At 64.4% G+C, this 22766-nt stretch overlaps 4 protein-coding genes across 9 annotated transcripts; 3 read left to right on the top strand and 1 right to left on the bottom strand.

Moving 5' to 3' along the window:
• Nucleotides 1-773: 773 nt before the first annotated feature.
• LOC113460557 (cyclic AMP-responsive element-binding protein 3-like protein 3) lies at nt 774-5153 on the top strand. Of its 2 annotated transcripts, none has more exons than XM_074528440.1 (10): nt 774-1009; nt 1817-1941; nt 2042-2297; nt 2640-2755; nt 2981-3112; nt 3194-3300; nt 3414-3482; nt 3565-3649; nt 4217-4313; nt 4456-5153. In XM_074528440.1, the coding sequence occupies exons 1-10, from the start codon at nt 994-996 to the stop codon at nt 4785-4787; spliced, it is 1335 nt and encodes a 444-aa protein (XP_074384541.1). In that variant the 5' UTR covers nt 774-993; the 3' UTR covers nt 4788-5153. The 2 variants fall into 2 exon arrangements, with proteins under 2 accessions (XP_074384541.1, XP_074384540.1); XM_074528439.1 differs by lacking the exon at nt 774-1009 and adding an exon at nt 1267-1679.
• Nucleotides 5154-5653: 500 nt separating this feature from the next.
• Nucleotides 5654-10955, bottom strand: LOC102064553 (NAD-dependent protein deacylase sirtuin-6). 2 transcript variants are annotated; one of them, XM_074528443.1, is made up of 9 exons: nt 10796-10955; nt 9553-9680; nt 9116-9298; nt 7901-7960; nt 7617-7712; nt 7272-7352; nt 7066-7189; nt 6880-6967; nt 5852-6039 (listed from the first exon to the last, which is right to left on the bottom strand). In XM_074528443.1, the coding sequence occupies exons 1-9, from the start codon at nt 10859-10861 to the stop codon at nt 5999-6001; spliced, it is 867 nt and encodes a 288-aa protein (XP_074384544.1). In that variant the 5' UTR covers nt 10862-10955; the 3' UTR covers nt 5852-5998. The 2 variants fall into 2 exon arrangements, with proteins under 2 accessions (XP_074384543.1, XP_074384544.1); XM_074528442.1 differs by lacking the exon at nt 6880-6967 and having other exon boundaries at nt 5654-6039.
• An 803-nt stretch (nt 10956-11758) lies between these two features.
• ANKRD24 (ankyrin repeat domain 24) lies at nt 11759-19331 on the top strand. Of its 4 annotated transcripts, none has more exons than XM_074528438.1 (19): nt 11765-11901; nt 13958-14088; nt 14165-14253; nt 14521-14585; nt 14913-14970; nt 15197-15267; nt 15515-15621; nt 15697-15884; nt 16045-16073; nt 16171-16263; nt 16445-16549; nt 16642-16686; nt 16805-16903; nt 16978-17050; nt 17145-17266; nt 17346-18476; nt 18714-18851; nt 18925-18990; nt 19125-19331. In XM_074528438.1, exons 1-19 carry the CDS (start codon nt 11866-11868, stop codon nt 19200-19202), a joined length of 2724 nt encoding a protein of 907 aa, XP_074384539.1. In that variant the 5' UTR covers nt 11765-11865; the 3' UTR covers nt 19203-19331. The 4 variants fall into 4 exon arrangements, with proteins under 4 accessions (XP_074384537.1, XP_074384539.1, XP_074384536.1 ...); XM_074528437.1 differs by lacking the exon at nt 11765-11901 and adding an exon at nt 12809-13012; XM_074528436.1 differs by having other exon boundaries at nt 11759-11901; nt 18714-19331.
• A 189-nt stretch (nt 19332-19520) lies between these two features.
• On the top strand, nt 19521-22309 carry EBI3 (Epstein-Barr virus induced 3). The gene is made up of 7 exons (XM_074528444.1): nt 19521-19653; nt 20190-20320; nt 20656-20871; nt 20962-21079; nt 21147-21307; nt 21789-21952; nt 22029-22309. The coding sequence occupies exons 1-7, from the start codon at nt 19583-19585 to the stop codon at nt 22179-22181; spliced, it is 1014 nt and encodes a 337-aa protein (XP_074384545.1). The 5' UTR covers nt 19521-19582; the 3' UTR covers nt 22182-22309.
• Nucleotides 22310-22766: the final 457 nt, after the last annotated feature.

Raw genomic sequence — 22766 nt, 5'->3', positions numbered from 1 at the left:
GCGGGGCCATAAAGCGGGGAGCAGCCGCCGCCTGCCCGGGCAGAGGCCGTGGGGCGGCCGATAAGGGGCCGTGGCCTTGTCCCTGGGCCACGCCTGAGCCACACGGAGCCTTAATCAGCTCCGTCCCCTCTGTCCCTGTGCCCGGGGTGCCATTCACTGACGGCACGCAGGTGCAGCTGGGCCGGTGCTGCTCAGTGCAGGGGGATGAAGGGGACACAGCGTGTGAACCCGAGACATGAGGGACTGACGGAATCCCAGGATGGGCTGGGTTGGGATGGAATTTAAACACATCCAGTGCCACCCATGCCATGGGCAGGGACACCTTTCACTGTGCTAAGCCCCATCCAGCCTGGCCTTGGGCACTGCCAGGGATCCAGGGGCAGCCCCAGCTTGTGTGGGAACCTGTGCCAGGGCCTGCCCACCCTCACATCCATTCCTTCCCAAAATCCCACCCATCCCTGCCCTCTGTCCCTGGAAAGCCATTCCCTGTGTGCTGTCCCTCCATCCCTTGCCAATGGTCTCTCTCCAGGAGAACCACAGGGCACCAAGGTGGTTTTGGATAAACCACAAGTGGTAGAGCCCAAGCAAAGGTCCCTGGATATTGCGCTCAGCAGTCATCGAATGTGATTAACGCCGAGACGTCTGAAAAAGGGAAACTGTCCCCAAAAGTGGGTGAAGGTTCACGGACAATTATAGCACCTGGACTTCGCCCGGCAGCCCCGGCCCCTCCTGCCCCGCTTGGCAGAGGAGCACAAAAACATTTGGCTAATGAGTTACGGGTCCAGCCCCGGGGTGGCCCTGCCATCTCACTCTGACGGCCCCAATCAGGGCTGGGACATTTTGCAATCTAGGATATTATTTCTGTGCAGTTGGAGTTTAAACTTTGCCATTCGGGTCAGGGAATCATAAAGGAGGAGGAAGAGGAAGAGGGTGAAGGCCCAGCTTGTTGTCCACTGCGCTCCCTGTGCTCAGAGAGGGCTGAGAGGACAATCAATGGCATCTCCATCAGGTATGTCCTGGCTGCCACCGCTCAACAAGATCCCATGGGGCCATCAGGGTTCTCTGAGAGGATTGAGGGTGAAGGACCACCGTGTCCACCTTGGCCAGACAAATGTCAAGTAATGACAACCGTTCCCAGCTGGCTTGGAGGACATTTGAGCCAGTTGGGTGGGTGGTGGGTTGGTTGGTTGGTCAATCAGGCGGAGAGTTGAGTGGTCAGTCCATTGGTCCGTGGGCTGGTTGTTGGGGCAGTACATCCATTGGTCATTTGGCCAACAGGTTGACCATTTGGTCTGTCTCTTGATCAGTTCATTGACTGACTGGTCAACCAGTTGGTCAGTGGGTCAGCTGCTCGGGTAGTTGGGATGTCGCTTGGCTGATTGGCCAGTTGGGTTAGTGGTCAGCTCTGAGTCAGGGTCTCGAGCAGTGCCTGGGGTAGCAGTGAGGGACTGGGTCCCCTCCCTGGGGTGACCGGTGGCCGCAGTCCCCTCCCCTCCCCTGGCCACCCAGAATGATTAACCAGCCCTTGCAGCACGGCCACCTCCAGGAGGAACCCCCGGGCTGGGCAGCTCTGGGTGGAAAACTGGAGGATTTGGGAACTTCAGCTACTGGGAGGAGAGGGGGGCACTGCCATGCCTGGAGCCCCCACATCCTGTCCCACACCTGTAGGGCTTTTCCAGGTGAATCCCAACATTCCCCTGCCCCCTCCCAGCTGTCCCACAACTCGGGGTGTCCCTGGGGCCGTGCCGCTGGTGTGGGGGTGGCTCTGGGGGGTACCACGGGGCCTGGGCTGGGCAGTGACCCTGCCATCCCACAGCCATGGCCTCCAGCATGGGCAGCCTCGAGAGCCTGGACCTGCTGGATCTCCTCTTCGACGTCGAGGACGGGATCCTGCGCGAGGTGGAGCTGGGGACGCCACCGGGGGCCTGGCCCCAGGACAGGGTGAGCCCCGGGCCTGAGCCTGCCCCACCTGTCCCTGCTGGGTGCCAGCCCTGGCATGTCACACCCCGGTGCTCCCGGTGACAGTGCCCTGTCCCCACAGCGTGCCCCGGACAGCAGTGACCTCCTGAGCTCCGTGCTGGGCTCCGGGGACTCGGTGTCGGACTCGCCCAGCTGGTCCCCGGCCACCAGTGACAGCGGGGTGTCCGAGGACCCCCCCTCTGACCAGCACGACAGCCCCCCCCGGAGCTGTGGCGGGGGTCCCCGAGAGGTTCTGTACCCCTACACTGACCCCAACCAGGCCCAGCCCCTCCCAGCAGGGTCGGGGGTCCTGCAGCCCGAGGTCTCCATCGACCTGGGTGAGGCACACTGGGAAAGGAGCGGGCTGGGGGCACTGGGGACACTGGGGAGCAGTGGGGACTGTGGGGACATTGAGGGAGTTGGGGGAAACTGGGAAGAACTGGGAGGTCTGGTGGGCTAGGGAAGAGATAGGGACAGTGTGGAGAGATTGGGAACTGGGGTGAACTGGGCACACTGGTGGTGGGGGGCACTAGGGCAGGACCAGAGGGACAGTTTGGGCACTGGACTGGGCAGCACGTCACCCTGGTCCTGGGGCCATGGCAGGGGAGGGTCCTGCAGTGGGGACACTGGGGACAGTGGGCACACAGCACTGTTGACAGCCCTGCTCTGCCCTCACCCAGACATGTGGCACCCTGGGTTCTTCCTGGAGGAGAGCCAGGACCCGCCTGTGGTCCCCCCGCCCGCATCCTGTGCCCTCACCGTCAAGGACCTGCTGCTCTCGGGCAGCTCTGACAATGTGAGTCCCTGTCCCTGTGTCCCCAGCCCTGTCCCTTCCTGCACCCTGATCATCCCCCATTCCCATCCCTATCCCTCCTTGTCCTCACTTGTTCCCTTCCCTTCCTGTCTCTGATCCCTGCCCCTTCCTGGCCCAAAGCACCTTCACCATGGTCCCAGCCAGGGTCCCTGGGGCCAGGTGGGGGATGACCCCACCCAAAGGTGTCACCATTGCCTGTCCCCACAGCAGCCACAGGCTCCTGGCTCCCTGCCCCGGCCCAGCCACGGCCACTTCCAGGAGCTGGTGCTGACAGAGGATGAGAAGAAGCTGCTGTTGAAGGAGGGGGTGACCCTGCCCACGCAGCTGCCCCTCACCAAGGTGGGTGCCAGGACACCTGGGGGGGTGTGGAGGGGGGTCCCAGCCCTCCCTGGTGGCCCTGACCCCCCGTGTCTCCCCCAGTACGAGGAGCGGGTGCTGAAGAAGATCCGGAGGAAGATCCGGAACAAGCAGTCGGCCCAGGAGAGCCGCAAGAAGAAGAAGGAGTACATCGATGGGCTGGAGAGCAGGTACAGAGCCCAGCCCCTCACCTGGGCACGGTGACACCCCCCAGGGTGGCACCCCGGGCACTCTGCTCCCTGCCAGCCCTGTCCCCTGAGCCCCGCTGCTCTCCCTGTCCCAGGATGTTGGCGTGCACGGCTCAGAACCAGGAGCTGCAGAGGAAGGTGCTGCACCTGGAGAAGCAGAACTCGTAGGTGTTCCCAGGGTGGGATGGGGACAAGGTGGCGTGGGAAGTGTTGGCGTGGAGGCTCATGGGCTCTCCCTGTTCCCAGATCCCTCCTGGAGCAGCTGAAGAAGCTCCAGGCCATGGTGGTTCAGTCGAGCAACAAGGCAGCACAGACAGGGACCTGCCTGGCGGTGCGTGGGGCCTCCAAAGCCTGGGAAATGGGCTGGGAGGGATGGATGGATGGATGGATGGATGGATGGATGGATGGATGGATGGATGGATGATGAATGGATGGATGGATGGATGCATGGATGGATGGATGGATGGATGGATGATGGATGGATGGATGGATGGATGATGGATGGATGGATGGATGGATGGATGGATGGATGGATGGATGGATGATGGATGGATGGATGGATGGATGATGGATGGATGGATGGGTGGATGGATGGATGATGGATGGATGGATGGATGGATGGGTGGATGGATGGATGGATGATGGATGGATGGATGGATGGGTGGATGGATGGATGGATGGATGGATGGATGGATGGATGGATGGATGGATGGATGGACGGACACAGGGATGGATGGATGGATGGGTGGATGGATGGATGGATGGAAGTGGACTGGTAGGACATGAACCAGAAGGGAGGGATGGAGGACTAGATGCACTCCTGGGTCTGCCACCAGCTGTGACCCAGCTCCTGGTTCCTCTCCCCTGCTGTGCTCAGTGATGTCCCCTCTGTCCCCAGGTCCTGCTGCTCTCCTTCACCCTCATTGTCTTCCCCTCCATCAGCCCCTTCGCCCCCAGCAAGGCTGAGGCAAACGGCGACTTCAGGCCCGTGCGAGGTGAGGGCTGGGCTGAGCTGGGCTGGGCTGGGCTGGGCTGGGCTGGGCTGAGCTGAGCTGGGCTGGACTGGGCTGGGCTGAGCCAGAGCCGTGCCAGACCCGCATGGCCCTGGCCCAGGCCCTGACCTTCTGTGGGGCTCAGTTTTCTCCAGGTCCCTGCACAACGCCGCCGCCTCCCGCGTGGTTCACACCCAGCCCCAGGCCGGGGATGAGAAGCCCCCGGAGCCGCTGTGGTCGGAGCCCCTGCACGAGACCCCCGAGACCCTGCACGAGGCGTTCCAGGACACGTCCCCAGCACTCCCGGCCAAAGGGGCCCTCCAGAACCACACACGGCCATCGGGCACCGAGGGGCTGAGCCACGAGCACGGGGAGCAGGCCGAGGCTGTGCCAGGGGATGGCTCCGTGCCACACCCGGGGCTGGCATCCCTGGCGTGGTCCGAGCCCGCGGTGCTGGAGCCGGCGGAGGAGCTGTAGGCACAGCAGGGGGCACGGGGGTGCCACGGGGTGCCAGCACCTCGTCCCCTACAGGACACACCCTCGGGGGGACCCCTCCAGGATCTGCCTCCGGATGCTGGACCTGCTTGGCTTTGCTTGGATTCTGGGAACTGGGAAGAGGAGACCGGTTCCCACTGGCCTTACTGGGAGGACAGGGGCTGCTCCTGCCCCTCTGGCACAGTGGGAGTTGTGGAAAGGACCTGAGGTCGCTCAGGATGGGGCTGAGAAGCAGGAGGGGCCCTGCCCTGGTTGGCTGCTGATGGTGCAACTGGTTGGTTTTGTTTTGGTTTTGGTTTGGTTTTTGGTTTTAGAATTTTATTTTCATCTCTAAATATATTTTGGAAAAAATCCACCTGCTGTAATTTAAGAGGTTGATCCACAAAGTTTCAAGGAGCTGTGGGCCAGGGTAACCTCAAGCCCAGCTGCCATGAGGGGCCCAGAAATGTGGGGGGACAGACGGCCATGCCCAACCTGGAGCTGGGGCCAGGGCACCCTCCCACAGCTCCCAGCCCTGAGTCCAACTGGGATCCAGCCAGCTCCAGTCCCCTTCCATGACCAAGTACGTGGAATTACAGAATGGAATTCTGTAATTCCCATCCATGGAATGGTTTGGGTTGGAAGGGACCTCAAAGCCCATCCAGTGCCACCCCTGCCATGGCAGGGACACCTCCCACTGTCCCAAAGTGCTCCAAGTCCCATCCACCCTGGCCTTGGGCACTTCCAGGGATCCAGGGGCAGCCACAGCTTCTCTGGGAATTCCATTCCAGGGCCTCACCACCCTCACAGGGAAGAATTTCCCTATGCAAGGCCCTCCTCAGGCCCGTGGGTGCAGCTGCTCCGCGAGCCACAATTCAAGTATGTTTAATACTGACATAAAAAAAGGGACAATATTTAAGGGTATAAAAAAAAGTCGGTAGTAGGAAAAGCAGCCCAGGTGAGACAGGGACAGTCCAGGTCAGGTGAGGAGAGGCTCCACCTTCATCTTCTTCACGGGCGTTGGCCCCGTGTCCGGGCTGGGGCACTCCTGCTTGAGGCGCTCCGGGGGTGCTGCGGTGCCGTTGTGCTGCCCCAGGGGCTCCTCCTTGAGCTGCTCCCGCTCGCCCTCGGCCAGCTCGGCGCTCTCCACCACCACCGGCCCCGTCCACTCGGGCACCTCCAGCCCCAGGTGCTTCATCAGCTTCATCATCACCTCATCCACGTAGCCGTGGATGCGCAGGTCGGCCTGGCGGTCCTGGACAGAGGGACAGGGATTGGGACAAACAGCTCCTCACAGGGACACGGCTCAGGGGACAACAGCTCCTCACAGGGACAACAGCTCAGGGGACAACAGCTCAGAGGACAACAGCTCCTCACAGGGACACGGCTCAGGGGACAACAGCTCCTCACAGGGACACAGCTCAGGGGACAACAGCTCCTCACAGGGACATGGCTTGGGACAAACAGCTCCTCACAGGGACATGGCTTGGGACAAACAGCTCCTCACAGGGACACGGCTCAGGGGACAACAGCTCAGAGGACAACAGCTCCTCACAGGGACATGGCTTGGGACAAACAGCTCCTCACAGGGACACAGCTCAGGGGACAACAGCTCCTCACAGGGACACAGCTCAGGGGACAAACAGGCCATGGCCATGTCCCCCGTGTGTCATTCCCAGTGGGACATAAGCTGGCCCTGGGGCTGAGCCACACCTGGGGATGGGGACACACACACAGAGCAGGGACAGTGTGACAGGCACAAGGGAGCTCTGGTGACATCCCAGGAACCCCCAGGTCTGGGTGTTAAAGACTTTGGATGATTGGGGCACCAACATCTGAGCAGGAACTGAGCAGGAACTGAGCGTGTCCTCCACAGGCCCTGTGTGTGTGGCCCTTCCATGGGCTGTAAACCCCAAGAGGACACAGCAGGCTCCAGGCTGAGCTTTTACTCTGCTCCTAAGACTTGTTTGGATAAGGTTGGACAGGGCTTGGAGCAGCCTGGGATAGAGGAAGGTGTCCCTGCCCATGGGAGAGGGAACAGGATGAGCTTTAAGGTTCCTTCCAACCCAGCCCTTTCCATGATTCTATTATTTACCTGCCATCTCTACGTGTTTAGCAGGAGTTGCAGGTTTAAACCCTCCAACCAAGGACTCCCAGCCTGTTTGCCTGCTAAGAGAGGCCACCTGGGAGGGGACAACGTGCAGGGACAAACTTGGGATGGGCCTGGAACAGGGGACAGGAGGGGGAAGGAGCAGTGCAGCGCTGTAGGACGCTCACTCACGTGTTTGGTTGCCTGGAGGTTGACAATGACCAACTTCCCTCCTCTCTTCTTGGTGATCAACGGGAGGTTCCCGCTGGGTTTGATCTGCAGAGAGGTCCCCAGGGTGACAGAGAGATCGGCTTTCCTGCAGGGAGGAGGAGAAATCCAGAACCAGGGCATGGAGGGGTGGGAAGGGACTGTTCCCCTCCTGAGCAGGGCATCAGTACCTGCAGGCTTCATCTGCCAGCGTCAGGTCACGGTCAGGCAGGGAATCTTCCCAATCCAGAATAGTGTCTCGTAACTTCCCTCTGCAAAACACACAACAGGGACCGTGGTTCTCCCTGGAAAAGGCAGGAGAACAGGAACAGAGCTGCCCTGGCAAAGGGAACAATGACCAGAGCCTGTCCCGCCCTCCCTGTCCCCACACTGAAGGGATGGAGAGCACCCAGAGAGATCCTCCTGCACCTTGGGCTGCTTCTCCCAAATCTGAGAGGCTGTTGGGCTGTGCCCCCCTCCCACACCCCAGGAGGGATCCCTACATCCCCCTCCCACAACCCAGGAGCGACCCCTACCTGCAGGCCCGCAGCCCCCGGGCCTTGGTGACGCTGCAGAGGCGTCCTGTGGGCTTGAGCCCCATGCTGCCCACGACGGCGTCGCGCACGTACTGCCTGTGGGGACAGAGCTGCTCACCAGGGGCTGCAGAGGCCAGCTCGGCCTGGAATGGGATGGGAACCCCAGCCCAGCTTTCCCCCAGGATGGGAACCCCAGCCCAGCTTCTCCCTGGGATGTAGAATCCAGCCAAGTCCCCATCCCGGAATGGAGATCCCAGCCCAGTTTCCCCCCAGGGCTCACGTACTTCCCACATTTCACACACTCTTCCACAAACATGTTCCCGTGGAGCTCGGCCAACTTGTCCCTGTGGGAGAAAGGCACAGGTGAGCTGGGGAAGGGTGGGGAAGCCTGGGGGGACCCCACCTCCTCCCCAGGAACCTCAAGGGCTTCTCTGCATTCCAGCCCTGCCAGGTGCTGGGTTCATCCCCCAACAGGGACTTAAGAAGGGACAGCAGATCCTGGCCTCTTAATTTTAGTGTTTCCATCTGCAGCACTGATTGCAGCTCCTGATCCACTCAAATCTCTGCTCCTGGGAGCATCCAGATCTTTGCTTTTCCAGTACCCAACATTCCTGTCTGTCCCTGTGCTGTTCCAGCCCTCTGACACCTGTTTTACCTAAAATTCCCCTGAGGCTCAGAGCAGAAGCCAGAGGAAAACACGGCCATGCTCTCCCTGTTCTCCTCAGAGCCCCACGCTCACTGGGAACTTCCTCCAGGCTGCCTGAGACAGGACTGACTTGATTTCCCCCAGTTTGGCCCCAGTTCAGCTTACTCAAGCACAGGCTTCATTTGGGAGGCAGAGCTGGGCTGAACTGAACAGGAGCCAGTGGCTGCGGGCTGTGGGAGCACCATGGAATTCTGTCATCATTCCCTGCTGCTTTTCCCATGGCTGCTTAGATTAAACACACAAACACGGGGCTGGGAGCAGGAGCCGGCACTTGGGGCTTGTAGTGGCAGGAAAAGCCCTGGAGCTCTGGCTGAAGGTGTTTGTGAGAGGCACCTTCTCCAAGGACACACGGATGCTCCTCAGTCACCTCCAGACTCATGGAATCACAGAATGGGTTGGGTTGGAAATGACCTGAAAAGATCAAACCCCCCCCTGCTATGGGCAGGGACATTCCCCACTGTCCCAGGCTGCCCCAAACCCCATCCCTGACTGTTCCCAGGGATCACAGAATGTCCTGAGCTGGAAGGGATCCACAGGGACCACTGAATTCAAACCCTGGCCCTGCACAGGGGCATGAGATGGGCTTTAAGGTCCCTCCCAACCCAAACCATTCTGCGATTCCATGATTCCATAATCTGTTTTTCCTGTGCACAAAGAGACCCTCTGCCTCAGAACCAGAACCTCTCCCCTCCAAATTCCAGCTGGTTTATCCCCTTGCAGCTTCCCTTTCCCCACATCAGACAGGGCAGGGACTCCCTGGGGATGAAACCCTCAGTGTGGGGCTGGGAAATACCGTGGGAATCCCGAGCGCACGTGCAGGCCGTCCACGTTCTGGCTGACCAGGAATTTCAGGATCCCCACCCTCTGCAGCCCCAGCAGCGCCATGTGAGTCTTGGAGGGCCTGGCATTCTCGAAGGTGGTGTCGAATTTTGGGGAGAGCCCTTTTTCTTCCATAGTCCACACACCATTGGGGCCCCTGGGAAGAGCAGGGAGGGAGAGCTCAGGCTCCAGTGCCCCATCCTTGGGAGGAGCAGAGCTCATGGATCAGCAGGATTCTGGGGGTTGGTACAAACAATGTGGGGATTCTGTGGCAACAGCTGGGATGTGCAAGAGGGAAAATGGTGTTTGCAGCTGGATCCAGGATGGACAGCAGGGATGGGGCGGGCCTGGGTTAAATCAGAGCCTTCCACCAAGGAAGATGGACTCGAGGAGGTGCCACCTCAAACTTACCTGAAGTCAGGGATGCCCGAGGCCGTGCTGATCCCTGCCCCCGTGTGGAACACCACATGGGAGGAGCTGCGGATCAGCTCTGCCAGCTCCTGCACCTTCCGCTCCAGCTCCTCCGGAGGGTCAAAAATCTGGGAAAACACAAACCAGTGTGGGATGGAGAGATGGCGGCGTGGATGATATGGGAAGGAATCCTTCCCTGTGAGGGTGGCGAGGCCCTGAAATGGATTTCCCAGAGCAGCTGGGGCTGCCTCTGGATCCCTGGAATGTCCCAGGCCAGGCTGGACAGGGCTTGGAGCACCTGGGATAGTGGAAGGTGTCTCTGCCATGGCTGAAGGACTGAATGATCCTTCAGGTCCCTTCAACCCAAACCATTCTGGGATTCCATGATTCTAGAGCCCCAGTAACCCACAATCCTTATCCATGAAGGATTTTGCCATCCTTAACAACAGAAACATCTGATAGAAGAGACTCCGCGTTGTCTGGAGCATCTCCGTGCAGGGACAGGGCTGGGAACACCCAACACCAAGAGGGAGCTTGCTGCTCTGACAGCAGCCGGCCCAGGCTGGGCTCCAGGAGCGACCCGGGGCCACCCCATGTGTGCTGAGCCCCAGCTGTCACCAGCAGTGCCACCAGCTCTGGACACAGGGCAGGGCCGAGGGACAGCGAGGGACACGGGAGCCACGGAGGTGGGGACACCAGGCACTGGTTTGGGCACGAGATTTAATTGCTGAGACGCTTCTCCAGCCCCATCTCCTGTGGACAGACAGGGACGAGAACAGGACCCTGCGTGTCCCTGTCCCCTCACCATCCCCTTGGCTCAGGACAGGCTCATGAATGTCCCTGTGGCTGCCCCCAAACTCCGTTTTAAGCTTCCCAAGAACCGCTGGGGGACACGGATCCCACGGGGGGATCCGCCGGGTGGGCTCAGGGAGGCCATGGAAGGGGACATGGAGGGAGCTGGGGGCGGCCTGGGGGGGACATGAGGGGGCCGAGGGAGCCATGGGGTGTCTGAGGACAGGCAGCCACGGAAGGGGCACGGGGAGGGAGCCGCGGGCGGTGCTGGGGACACACCAAGGGCCCGGTGCCTCCCGGTGCCTCCCGGTGCGGGGCCGAGGCCGCGGTTGCCATGGGAACGCGCCGGGCCGCGCAGGGCCCGGGGGAGCGCCGGGCGGGCGGGGGGCGCCGCGGGCGGGCGGAGGCTCCCCCGGGCGGGCGGGGGTTCACCCGGCGGGGCCGCGCTCACCTCGGGGAGGCCGCACTTGCCCTTGTCCGAGTACGGCGACAGCCCGGCCGCGTAATTCACCGCCATCGGCGCGGCCGCGGCGCGGCCGGAAGAGCCGGGCGGGGCCGGGGCCGCGGGACACGCCCCGGGGCCGCCGCCGCCATCTTGGAGACGGGCAAGGCGGGGCTGCCCTCAGTGCGTCCCGACAGCGCCCCGGTGGAGCCCTGAGTGTCCCAACCCTGTCCCGGCACTGCCCTGAGCCTGAGATATCCCGACACCTCCGTGCCACTGTCCCAGCACTGCCCCGGCACTGCCCTGAACCTGAGAATATCCCGACACTGCCCCGACACTGCCCTCACCTTGTCCCGACTGTCCCTCAACACTGCCCTCACCCCGAGCCCGGCACTGCCCCGACACTGCCCCACCTGCACTGAACCCCGGCCCGGGGGGAAATAGCGATGGGCAAGGGGTGCCAGGGATGGACAAGAGGTGCCACCAAGGGCAAGGGGTGCCAGGGAGAGCAGAGGGTGCTGGCAAAACCAAGGACGGAAGGAAGGAGCGACAGGGGGTGCTGGCAAGGACAGGGGTGCCAGGGCAGAGCGGTGGCTACCAGGGAACGACAGGGCATGCTGACAAAGGCAGGGGATGCCAGGGAAGGACAGGGGTGCCAGGGACGAGCAGGGGATGCTGACAAGAACAGGAGGTGCTGGCAGAGCCAGGGGGGATGTCAGGTCAGGACAAGAGGTGCCACCAAGGGCAGGGGGTGTTTGGGATGGGCAAAGGGTGCCAACCATCAGGGTCCAGCCCTCCCCAGGTACCCCCAGCACCCCGGGCCGTGTCCCTGTCCCCAAACACAGCCCGGGCCGGCCCCCCCGGCTGCTCGGGGCTGTAACCGCAGCCGCGGCCGTAACACAATCCCCGGCTCCGGTTCCGGCTGCGGGCGCCGCGCTGGGAACGCCAGGACGGGCTGGGAGCGGCGGGATCGGGACCGGGACCGGGGGCGCTGGGCTGTCCCCGGGCAGGGACAGACCCTCCTGGAGCGTGGCCATCATCCCCCCGAGCAGGTGCCGCAGGGCTGAGGCTGAGCCACCATGAAGAGCCTGAAGGCCAGGTTCAAGAAGGCAGATGTGAGTGCCATCCCTGGGGACATGGGGACACAGTGACCTGCCCCAGCACGTACATGGGGACACGGGGACCTGCTCCAGGATGTCCATGAGGACACGGGGACCTGCCCTGGGATGTTCACTGGGACATGAGGACCTGGGGATTTCCCCCAGGATGTCTCCAGTGCCACAGGGACACGGGGTGGTCACTCACAGAGGGAACAGCAGCCCCACGGAGGTTGGCACTGCCACCCTGGCTGGTGGAACTGAGCCCCCACTGCACCCCCAGTGCTCCCAGAGCCATTGCTGGGAGTGGGCACAGCAAAGGACAGGGAAGCGGGTGCCAGGTCCCTTCCCTGTCCCCTTCTTGGGGACAAGTGCCGCTTTGCCAGCTGCCACAGCCCGTGCAACCAGACTGTCGATGCTCCTCAATTATTCAGCAGCAGCCTGGCACGGGGCCGCAGAGGGCAGAGGGGGACAGCGCTGTCCCTCCCCAGTGCACTGGGAGGGACACAGGTGGGGACATGGGGACACAGTTTGAAGCCTCTCACCTGGAGTCTGGGGGACCATCCTGCTTGGGGTGCTCCGTGCCTCAGTTTCCCCACACTGCCCTGAGAGGCTCCCGAGGTCCTGCTGCCACCGGGACTGCCCAGACAGCACCTGCGGAGCCTCTCTGTTTTGGGGTTCCTCTCTGAGGGGTGTTTGGAAGGGGGAATCTACCCCTCCCAGGTCCCAGGTCCCCCTCCTCGGGGGCCAGGAGGATGCTCAGCCCTGCTTTGGGGGTGCTTTTGAGCACGAGGTGGGACAGCTGCCCCCCCGTAACCTCTCCTGCTTTAACTGGGACCGCTTTGGGTGCGGGGCCCTGCGTGGGAGCCGCTCCCCGCTCCGAGGCGGGATGCGGGGATGCAGGGATGCGCCGAGGAGGGAGGGAAGGAGGCAGGGCCGGGGGTGGAGGAGGCGGGTCCGGCTCCCAGTGCCGCAGCCCCGGCCCCCGCCCGGGCGATGCCGGAGCGCTCCGGGCCCGGGGGTGCCCGTGCTGGCCGGGCCGGGGGGCGGGGGGCGCATGGCGTCCTCCCGCCGCCTCCTGCTCAGCACCATGAAGCAGATCTGCCTTTGTGCCGCCGCCTCCTTCGCGGTACGTCCCGCTCCCCTCCCGCTCCCCTCCGGTCGCGTCCCGCGGGCTGAGCCGCGTCCCCCCCGCCCCACCTGCGCCCCCCATCCCCATCCCCATCATCCCGGGGCTCCCCCGTGTCCTGCCCATCCCGCTTTGTCCTTGCCTGACCAGGAGTGGGGGGAGCGGGCACCACCCTCCCAGTTTGCCCAGAGCCCTGGGACACTGCTTTGTTCCCTGTCCCCGGTCCCGCCGGGCTGGAGGGGCTCGGGGGGCACCCGGCGGGCACAGGAGGGTTTGGGACAGGTGCCAGCGGCTCCCGAAAGGTGACATCCATTTCCTGCCGCCGCCAGCGCAGCCAGCGCCGCTTTGTCGTCACGGGCTGCGGGGTGAACCCAGGACTTGCAGTCCCTGTCCTGGTCCTGTCCCGTTGCGGTCGCTCCTTCGGGACAGGGAGAGCGAATCCCAACCAGCCGTGGTCCTGTTGGGGGGCACAGCGCTGTGCCCCGTTATCCCGGGAGGCTGGAGCATCACCGGGGATCTGCTCTCGCTGCCAGCTGTGCCCGCCCTGGTTTGATCCCTTCCTCCTCCGGGAGCAAAGCAGGGCTGGGAATGGGATCAGGAGAGAATGGGGCTCCCATGGGTGCTGGCTGGGTTTAGCTGTGGGATTTCAGGGTGGCAGGGGCAAACCCCGGGGCAGTTGGGCTCACTCCCAAATCCCAGCGTGGCACAGCTAAACTGGGCTGTGTCTGTAAATCCCCTGCAAACTGGAGGGGCTGGAGGGGATTTTCATCCCAATCCCTGCTCTCCGTACCTGGGGGGGAGATCCCAGGAGAGGGGCACAGACACAGCCACCCTCAGGGACAGGGCTGGATGGAGCACGGCAGGGCTGGGGACAAGCACAGCCAGCCCTGGGGACAGCACTGTCCCAGCTGACACTGTCACAGCCTCCTCTGGGCTCCCTTGCAGAGCCAGGACTGGACCAAGAACGACGAGAAGCTGCTGCAGGCCGTGGACTACAACGATGCCGGGCGGGTCACGTCGCTCCTGCTCCGCAAGGGCCTGGTGCCCACCAAGCTGGACTCGGAGGGCAAATCCGCGTGAGTGCCAGGCCCTGCCCTGGGGACACGGCTGGGGACAGGGGACAGAGTCCCACAGCCCCTGCTCTCGCTGCAGGTTCCACCTGGCCGCCACACGGGGCAACGTGGACTGCCTGGAAGCAATGCTGGCCCACGGCGTGGATGCCATGACCAAGGACAGCTCGGGTGAGGGCATGGCCACCACGTGTCCCTGCCACACAGAGCCACTGGTCATCCCCAGGTGTTGAGGCTGAGGGGACAGAGGTGGTGGCCACGCCTGGGGGGCTGTAAATTGTCCCAGTTTCCTAAAGGAGCTCAAGCAGTGCCTGATGAGCTCCTGGGGTTGTCCCCCTGTTCCAGCAGATCCTGCTTTGTTCCTGTCTCTCTGTCCCCAAGCTGTCCCCTCTGGCACAGCCCTGCTGGCCGTGCTGTGACCTGTTTGTCCCTTCCCAGGTTACACTGCCCTGCACTTGGCCTCCAAGCACGGGCACCCTCAGTGTGTCAGCAAACTGCTGCAGGTACCGGGAGAGGGAGGAGGGACAGAGGGAGGGAGGGAGGTGCTGTGCCAGCAGAGTGTCCTCCCTGCCCTTGAACCCCCTTCCCTCGGCAGTGCCTTGGCATGGCAGTTCCCAGCTCTGTGTGCTGCTGCCTGGCACCAGGGAGCCACAGGGCTCTGTCCCTTGTCCTTCACCACAGCGTGGAGCCAGCGGGGGTTTGTCTGTCTGTCCCACTCCTTCGCCACACCACAGAGTCTGTCAGTCCCCTGTCCTTCACCGTGCCACAGAGCCACCCGAGCAGTCTGTCCCTCTGTCCCCCTCCTCCCGTGACCCAGGCTCTCTCCCCAGGCCTCCTGCCCTGTGGACGTGGCCGATGGCAGTGGCCGGACCGCGCTGCACCTGGCGGGTGAGTGGGGACAGTGCCAGCCCTGTCCTTCTCCTGTCCCCTCGGGGGCAGTGCCAGCCCTGTCCTGCTCCTGTCCCCCTGGGGGCAGTGCCAGCCCTGTCTTTCTCCTGTCCCCTCGGGGACAGTGCCAGCCCTGTCCTTCTCCTGTCCCCTCAGGGGGCAGTGCCAGCCCTGTCCTGCTCCTGTCCCCATGGGGACAGTGCTCAGCCTCTGTCCTTGCCCACAGCTGCCAGCGGCTGCATCTCCTGCTCCGAGATCCTCTGTGACTTCAAGGCTCCCTTGAACAGCAAGGACAAGGTGGGGTCCCTCTGCTCCTGGTCCTGCTGTGCCAGGCTGGGGCTGTCCTGAAACGCAGCACAACTTGGGTGGGAGCTGGAAATTGGGGTGGGATGTGGAAATTGGGGTGGGGCGTGGAAATTGGGGTGGGACATAGAAATTGGGGTGGGACATGGAAACTGGGGTGGGACATGGAAACTGGGGTGATATCGGGAGCAGGCTGCCCCGTGGGGGGATCTGAACCCCCTCTGCTCCCCATCCTGCCCAGGAGGGCTGCACGCCGCTGATCCTGGCTGCCAAGATGAGCCACTCGGAGCTGTGCCGGTACCTGCTGCACCGCGGGGCCGCCGTCAACTGCCGGGACCTGCAGGGCAGGTGGGGCTGTGGCGCTGGGGGCCGGGCTGGTCCCAGGGATGGATTATCCCCTCACCCACGCTCTCCCGTGCCCAGGACAGCGCTGATGCTGGCCTGCGAGAGCGGCAGCGTGGACACCGTGGAGGTGCTGGTCAGCGCCGGTGCCCGCGTGGGCGTGGTGGACGCCACCGGCCACGATGCTGCTCACTACGGGCTGGCCACGGGCAACGCCCTCATCCAGCACCTGCTGCAGGAGGCGGCCCAGCGCCGCTCCTGGGCCAGCGGTGAGGCTGCCGGGGCTCCCTGTCACCATCCCTGGGGGTTGTCACTGGATGTGTCCCCTTTTCCTGGGTGTTTGGGGCTGTCCCAGCTGAGGTGCCTCAGCTCTGAGCTCTGAGCCCCTAAATCTCCCCAATTTCTCTTCCCTCCCACTGTGCCCCACAGAAGAGGAGTCAACTGAGCAGGCGTCGCAGGTGAGGGGCTGGTGGCCGTCCCTGGAGGGTCCCCTGGCTCAGGAAGGAGGGAGGGCACTGTGGGTGTGACGTCCCCTCTGCTCTGGGGTGTCCGCAGACGTCTTCGCCCAGCCAGTCATCTGTCAGGGAGAAGAGCAGCACCCCGAGGAAGAGGAAGGCCCCTCTGCCTCCCCTGGGCACCCCCAGCCAGGTGAGAAATGGGTCCCCAGGTGCTCACCTGGTCTGGCAGGTGCAGAGCAGCCCAAAACACCTCAATGAAGGGTCTCCTCATTGGAGTATTTGGTGTCAAAAAGCCCCTTGGGGCACACAGTGGGATTTTGGGGGTTTTCTGTGCCAGGAGTTGGACTCAATGCTTTCTGTGATCCCTGCAGGAGGACCGGGACGCCTACGAGGAGATCGTGCGGCTGCGGCAGGAGAGGGCCCAGTTCCTGCAGAAGATCCGGGGCTTGGAGCAGCAGGAGAAGCAGAGACGGGAGGTACCGGCTGCAGGGTCCTGGGACATGCAGAGGGGACAGGGGAGACGGGGACAGCACTCATCCCTCCCTGTTCTCTCCCTGGGTCCTGCCAGCGGGCAGAGCTGGATGAGGCCTCCCTGCGCTCCATGGAGAAACAGGTGAGGCCAGGGAAGATCTGGAGGTGACCTCAGCTCTCCAAGGGGTCCTGGTGCCGGGAATGCCACCAGGACTCTGCCAGGAGCCAAAGGGACCCTGTTTCCATGCCCTGCCCTGCAGATCCAGGAGCTGCAGGAGCGGCTGGTGGCACGGGACGGGGAGAAGGAGAAGCTGGGCAAGGAGGTGGAGGCTCTGCGGAGCCGCCTGTCCTCGATGGAGGTGGGTGTGGGCAGGACACAGCTGGCAGTGCCCAGGGCTGGGACAGGGGCATCACCTCCACCCTGCACCCCCAGAATGAGAAGGAGAACACGAGCTATGACATTGAGACGCTGCAGGACGAGGAGGGAGACCCGCTTGAGTTCCCAGGTAGGTCTTGCCAGCCTCCCAGTGACACCCTGGGGAGGTGGCACTGGGTAGGGGGGCACAGGTGGGCACAGCCCCAGGTCCCTGTGCCCTGCAGGAGCAGAGATGCTGCTCTCCAAGAAGACGCTGAGCCCCTCGGCTGAGGAGCTGCTGGCCACGCTCCGGGGGCAGGTGCAGTCCCTGACTGTGCAGAACAAGGAGCTGAGAGAGAAAATCCAGGCACGTTCCCCTCTGTCCGTCCGTCTGTCCCTCTGTTCCTTGTCCCCTGGCCCACGGTGGCCTCACGGTCTCTCGGCAGGTGCTGGAGAACTACGAGCGGGACGAGAGCAGCCCCCCTGCCCCGGGGGACACGGTGCCCGCCAGTCAGTACCAGGCCCTGCAGCGGGAGCTGGAGCGGCTGCGGGCGCAGGCCAGGGAGGGCACGGCGCGGGCCGGAGGGGACGGGCAGCGCGCGGCCTCGGAGCCCAGCCTGAGGGGAACCGCGGGGCCCCGGCCCACCGAGGAGCCGGCCTGGGCCTGGGGCGAGTGCAAGGCAGCGCTGGGCGAGCTGGGGGTGCAGACATCCTCCTCCTCCTCACCCTCTGGCCAGCCGGGCGCGGAGCTGGCGGAGGCGCGGGCGGCCCTGAAGCGGGCACAGACCGAGCTGGAGGAGCGGGAGCGGCGGCTGAAGGAGCTGCAGGCCCGGCTGGAGGCTGCGGAGGCCGCGGCCTCGCCGGGAGCCTCTGCGGAGGAGGCGTCGCGGGAGAAGGAAGCGCTGCTGGAGCGCTGCGGGCGCGCCGAGGCCGAGGCGGAGGCGCTGCGGCGGGAGCTGCAGGCAAGGCCGCGGGACGCACCCAGAGCTGCGGAGCGGCAGCAGGCGGAGGCCGAGGCGCAGCTGGCAGAGCTCCGGGCCACGCTGGCACGCAGGGAGGCCGAGCTGGGCGCGCTGCGGGAGCGGCTGCGGAAGCACGAGGAGGAGGCCCCGGCGTGGCCGCAGCGGGCGCGGGCCGAGGGCTGGGTGCCCCGGGAGGAGCACGCCCGCGGCACGGCGGCGCTGCAGGAGCAGGCGCGGGCCCTGCGGGAGCGCCTGGCGCAGCTCGAGGCCGCGGCCAACGCCAAGGCCCGCGAGGCCGCCCGGCTGCAGGCGGAGCTGGCGGCGGCCGTGCCCAGGGCGCAGCACGAGGCGGCCGAGGCCGGGCTGCGGGCCGAGGCGGCGGCGCTGGCGCAGCGGCTGCAGGAGCTGGAGCGGCGGCACGAGAAGACGTGCGAGGAGGTGTTCCGTGTGCAGCGGCAGGCGCTGTTCATGAAGAGCGAGCGGCAGGCAGCCGAGGACAGGCTGGGCGCCGCGCAGAAGCAGCTGGAGCAGGCCCAGGACGAGGCGCGGCGGCTGCGGGAGCTCCACGGCCACGCCGAGGACGCGGCACGGCTGGTCAGGGACAGGGACAGGAAGGTAGGGCATGGGAAATCATGGGGGGCTGCTCGGAGGGGAATGGTGGCCTTGCACACGTGGAATCACTGAATTTGGGTTGGAAGGGACCTTAAAGCTCATCCCATTCCCCCCTGCTATGGGAAAGGACACCTGCACTGTCCCAGGCTGCTCCAGCCCCATCCAGCCCGGCCTCGGACATTCCAGGGATGGGGCAGCCACAGCTGCTCTGGGCACCCCGTAACCCCTGTGCCCCTGCAGATCACGGAGCTCTCCAAGGAGGTTTTCAGGCTGAAGGAAGCCCTGAACGCCCTCCCCGAGCCGGGGGGGCCCCCACAATCCCCACCCAACACGGCCGCGCTCCAGGCACGGATCCAGGAGCTGGAGGAGAAGCTGGAGGTGGGTCACCTGCGGGGTTCGGGGCTCCCCCGAGCCCCCAGCCCTGTGGCCAAACCCCCTCCCTGTGCTGCAGGAGACAGAGACGAGGCACAGCAAGGTGGTGACACTCTACCGGAGCCACCTGCTCTATGCTGTGCAGGTGAGCTGGGGACAGGGCTGGGGACATCTGGGACACTGGGGTGGGGGCTGAGCCGGGTGCCAGCCCAGGGACACGCAAAGAGCCTCCCTGATGTCCCCACTCCAACGTGCCCACCAATGTCCCCTCCACCCCAGGGCCACATGGACGAGGACGTGCAGAGACTCCTGTGCCAGATCCTGAGCATGCAGCGGCTGCAGGAGCAGGGCAGATGAGCCCCTGCCAGCACGGGTGGCACAGGGACAGGGGGGACAGGTCTGTCACAGCACCCTGTGTGTCCCTTTGCTTGTCCGGCCACCCAGCCCACCCCCAGCACAGCAGCAATAAAGTTATTTATAGTCACACGAATGGGGTGGCTCCTCTCTGGGGGCACCGGGGTGGGCACGGGGGGCTGTGGGGACCTGGGGACAGCAGGGGATTGGTGCCACCATCTCCAGCTCTGCCGTCCCTTGAGGGGAAAGGTGACCGTGAAGGAAGGGGAGAGGTGGGAACCGTCCTGGCCAGGGCTGGATCCCTTTCCCAGGGGCGCGGGGCGGGGGTGGCAGCACGCTCGAAGCAGCTCCGGCCCCACGGGAACGGCGCTTCCTGCGAGGAAATGGGCTGGGAAGCGCCGGGATCCGGCGGGGACACTGCGGGGACACTGCGGTCCCAGCTGGCCCTGCTGCGGTGAGCGTCTGGGGGCACTGGGATCCCCACGGGCAGAGCAGGGGGTGTTGGGGGTCTGGGGTTTGGGGGTCGGGTTTGGGGCACCCCCAAAGCCAGGGAAAGCGGAGGATGTCCCCTCGGGGGGTGAGCCAGCCCATGGCTGTGGTGGGAGGTGACAAGGGCAGGACCTGTCCCTGTAGTGCTGGGTTGGGGAAAGCAGGGAGCTTTCTCTGCGGGGGACAGTCCTGCCCTGGGTGGAGGTGGGGACCCACCCGAGGGACACAAACCCCTGATCCCAGGTGTGGAACTGCAGGGGTGGCTGCACGTCCCCCTGGGGAACCGTAGGAACAGTGGGAATTTTCACCCCCTCTCTGTCCTGGCTGTAGGGTCTGACCCCTTTGGAACCCATTCCTCTGCAGGGTGTGTGGCAGGGCCAGGGGGAAACTGAGGCACAGCATGTGGGGTGGCTCCAGGGTGATGTCTCTGTCCCCCTGGGGACATGTGGTGTCTGTGCTGTCCCCAGTGCTGGGGTTTGACCGTCCTGCCTGTCCCCACAGGTGCCTGGGCAGCCCCGCTGAGTCTCCTGGCATGAGGTGGCTTTGGGTCGTGGCTTTGGTGGCACCCGCCTGCACTGTCCCCTACAACAGCACGGCGGGGAGCACTGGGGATGGGGACAGCGGGGACAGAGGTAGGGGGGACTGGGATGGAGGCTGGGGGGATCTGGGGATACAGCAGGACTGGGCAGACTGGGAGCACTGGGGTTGGAGATGGAGGGGATTTGGGACAGTGAGGGGACAGGGGACAATGACAGGGTCTCAAGGGAGAGAAGTGTGGGGACACTGGAGGGATTGGGGACATTGGGGTACAGAAGACAGGCATGGAGGGATTGATGATGCCTGGGGACATGGGGGGACCAGGGGGAGAGCTGGGGGTCTGGGGACACTGGGCATGGCACTGAGGGGCCCAGGGAGGCCAAGACCCTTCCTGATGCAGTGTCCCTGCCATGTCCCCATGTGTCCCCAGCCCCCTGCACCCCTCAGCACGGCTCCCTGGGCACGGAGGTGCTGCTGCTGTGCCCGGGGGGTGAGGCCGAGTGGCACCGGGGTGGCACCGTCCTGGGCACATCCCCGGCCCCAGGGCTGGCCCTGCCCAACGCCAGCCTGGCCCACGAGGGCCACTACAGCTGCCACCACCCTGTCACCGGCGAGACCTGGGCCACCATCTGCCTGCGGCTGGGCTGTGAGTGCCCCCAGCCCTGCTGTGACCCCGCCGCTGGCCGGGGGTCCCTGGGGGTGCTGGCAGTGGGGTGACCCCTGTCCCCTGTCCCAGACCCGCCCCCGCCACCGGCCATCGAGTGCTGGGCCAGCAGCTACCCCCAGGCTGTGAACTGCTCCTGGGGGCTGAGCCCCGATCCCCTGCTGGACACCGACTTCGTGGCCACCTACAGGTGAGTGGGGGTCCCCAAAGGCTCTCCCATGTCACCCAGCCCTTGGCAGCTGTCCCTGTGTCCCCAGGCACGGCGCAGACACGGGTGAGTGCACCCTGACGGGCCCGCAGAGCTGCTCCTTCGGGGACCTGCAGGTGTTTTCCCTCACTCCCTATGAGCTCAACGTGACCGCCCGGAACCCCCTGGGAGCTGCCTTTGGAGTGCTGCCCTTCCTCCTGGAGAACATCAGTGAGTGCTGCAGGATGGGGACACCGGGGTCCCCTGCACGACCCTCCTGTCTCACCCTTTGGGGCTCTCCCCTGCTGGGCATGTGGGATCACCAGTGCCACGATTTGCTGGGGCTCAGACTGGGCCCTGTCCCCAACAATCCCATGCTGGATCTCGCAGCCACGACATCCCCCCTTTGTCTAGAAATGAAGGAAAGTGACTTTTTCCTTGCAGTGGTGGGACAAGAGGCTTGGTTTTAATCTAAAGGAGGATTCAGATGGGATATTGGAAAAAAATTCTTGGTTGTGAGGGTGGTGAGGCCCTGGAATGGAATTCCCAGAGCAGCTGTGGCTGCCCCTGGATCCCTGGGACTGTCCAAGGCCAGGTTGGATGGGGGCTTGGAGCAACGTGAGATAGTGGAAGGTGTCCCTGGTGGGATGAGATGATCCTCAATGTTCCTTCCCACCCAAACCATCCTGGAATTCTCTCCTTATCTCCCCAGTAAAACCAGACCCCCCTGAGGCCCTGCGGGTCTCCCCCATCCCTGGGGAGCCCCAGAAGCTGCTGCTGGAGTGGAACCCTCCATCCTCCTGGCCATTCCCGGAGTATTTCCCGCTCCACTACTGCATCCGCTACTCCCGGGACAACGATTCCGTCCCCACCACGGTACTGCCACCCCCCTAGGTAAACTGAGGCACAGCTGTGCTTGTGCCCGGCGTGTCCCTGACCCCGCTGTCCCCAGGTGGGGCCCTACGAGCTGACATCACACACCCTGATGGACCTGGAGCCCGGCAGCCTCCACCACATCCAGGTGGCCGCCAAGGACATCACGGATTCCGGGGAATTCAGCGCCTGGAGCCCACCGGCCTCGGGGACACCCTGGGTGGGGCTGTGACAGCCAGGCAGGGCCGCTGTCCCCATGCCAGGCCTGCTCCCGTCCCTTGTCCCACCCCCGCAGCGCGGAGCCACCAGTGCTGCCAGGAATGGGCAATAAAAGGGCTTGAGGCTCCATCCCTGTTCTAACTGGGGTGTTTGTGATGGCTGAGCTGCCCCTGGGTCGGTCCCTTCACTGCCTTCAGAGCAGTCCCTTTGCTGTTCCAGAACAATCCCTTTGTTTTCCTGCGTTTGACCCTTTTTTGCCCTTGGGGTCGGTCACTTTTCTGCCCCAGGGCCGTTCCCTTCGCCCTCTGCCCCACCCGGGCCCTCAGCGCCCACCGGGGCGGGGCTGCCACGGACACGGCGGGCTGGAGGGGTGGGCGGCCATGTCGGACGTGGGCTAAGGGGGGAGTGCCGTGATTAACGAGGGGCTCCTTCTCCCTGCGCGGCGTTCCCCGGACTGAGACGGCCGCGGACCGGAGCCCCGGGGCTCATAAGCCTCGCACCGGAGCCCCGGAGGGTTCCAGACCTGACACCGGAGCCCCGTGGCCGTCACAGACCCCTCCCCCACGACCCCCCCTGATGGTCCCGCCCGTCGCTGCCT

Source organism: Zonotrichia albicollis, chromosome 29 (genome assembly GCF_047830755.1).
Source record: "Zonotrichia albicollis isolate bZonAlb1 chromosome 29, bZonAlb1.hap1, whole genome shotgun sequence".
Classification (NCBI taxonomy): domain Eukaryota; kingdom Metazoa; phylum Chordata; class Aves; order Passeriformes; family Passerellidae; genus Zonotrichia; species Zonotrichia albicollis.
This window is presented reverse-complemented; position numbering and strand designations above follow the sequence as displayed.

Coding starts and splice junctions, on each gene's coding strand:
- ANKRD24 (XM_074528435.1), top strand. CDS start 12,941: ATGGCGTCCTCCCGCCGCCTCCTGCTCAGCACCATGAAGCAGATCTGC. Junction 15,622..15,696: donor TGCCGGGACCTGCAGGGCAG/GTGGGGCTGTGG, acceptor TCCCGTGCCCAG/GACAGCGCTGATGCTGGCCT. Junction 17,267..17,345: donor AGCTGAGAGAGAAAATCCAG/GCACGTTCCCCT, acceptor GTCTCTCGGCAG/GTGCTGGAGAACTACGAGCG.
- LOC102064553 (XM_074528442.1), bottom strand. CDS start 10,861: ATGGCGGTGAATTACGCGGCCGGGCTGTCGCCGTACTCGGACAAGGGC. Junction 9,299..9,552: donor TCGGGCATCCCTGACTTCAG/GTAAGTTTGAGG, acceptor TGCTCTTCCCAG/GGGCCCCAATGGTGTGTGGA. Junction 7,190..7,271: donor CTGGCAGATGAAGCCTGCAG/GTACTGATGCCC, acceptor TCCTCCCTGCAG/GAAAGCCGATCTCTCTGTCA.
- EBI3 (XM_074528444.1), top strand. CDS start 19,583: ATGGGCTGGGAAGCGCCGGGATCCGGCGGGGACACTGCGGGGACACTG. Junction 20,872..20,961: donor CATCTGCCTGCGGCTGGGCT/GTGAGTGCCCCC, acceptor CCCCTGTCCCAG/ACCCGCCCCCGCCACCGGCC. Junction 21,308..21,788: donor CTTCCTCCTGGAGAACATCA/GTGAGTGCTGCA, acceptor TTATCTCCCCAG/TAAAACCAGACCCCCCTGAG.
- LOC113460557 (XM_074528439.1), top strand. CDS start 1,511: ATGATTAACCAGCCCTTGCAGCACGGCCACCTCCAGGAGGAACCCCCG. Junction 1,942..2,041: donor GGGCCTGGCCCCAGGACAGG/GTGAGCCCCGGG, acceptor CTGTCCCCACAG/CGTGCCCCGGACAGCAGTGA. Junction 2,756..2,980: donor TCTCGGGCAGCTCTGACAAT/GTGAGTCCCTGT, acceptor CTGTCCCCACAG/CAGCCACAGGCTCCTGGCTC.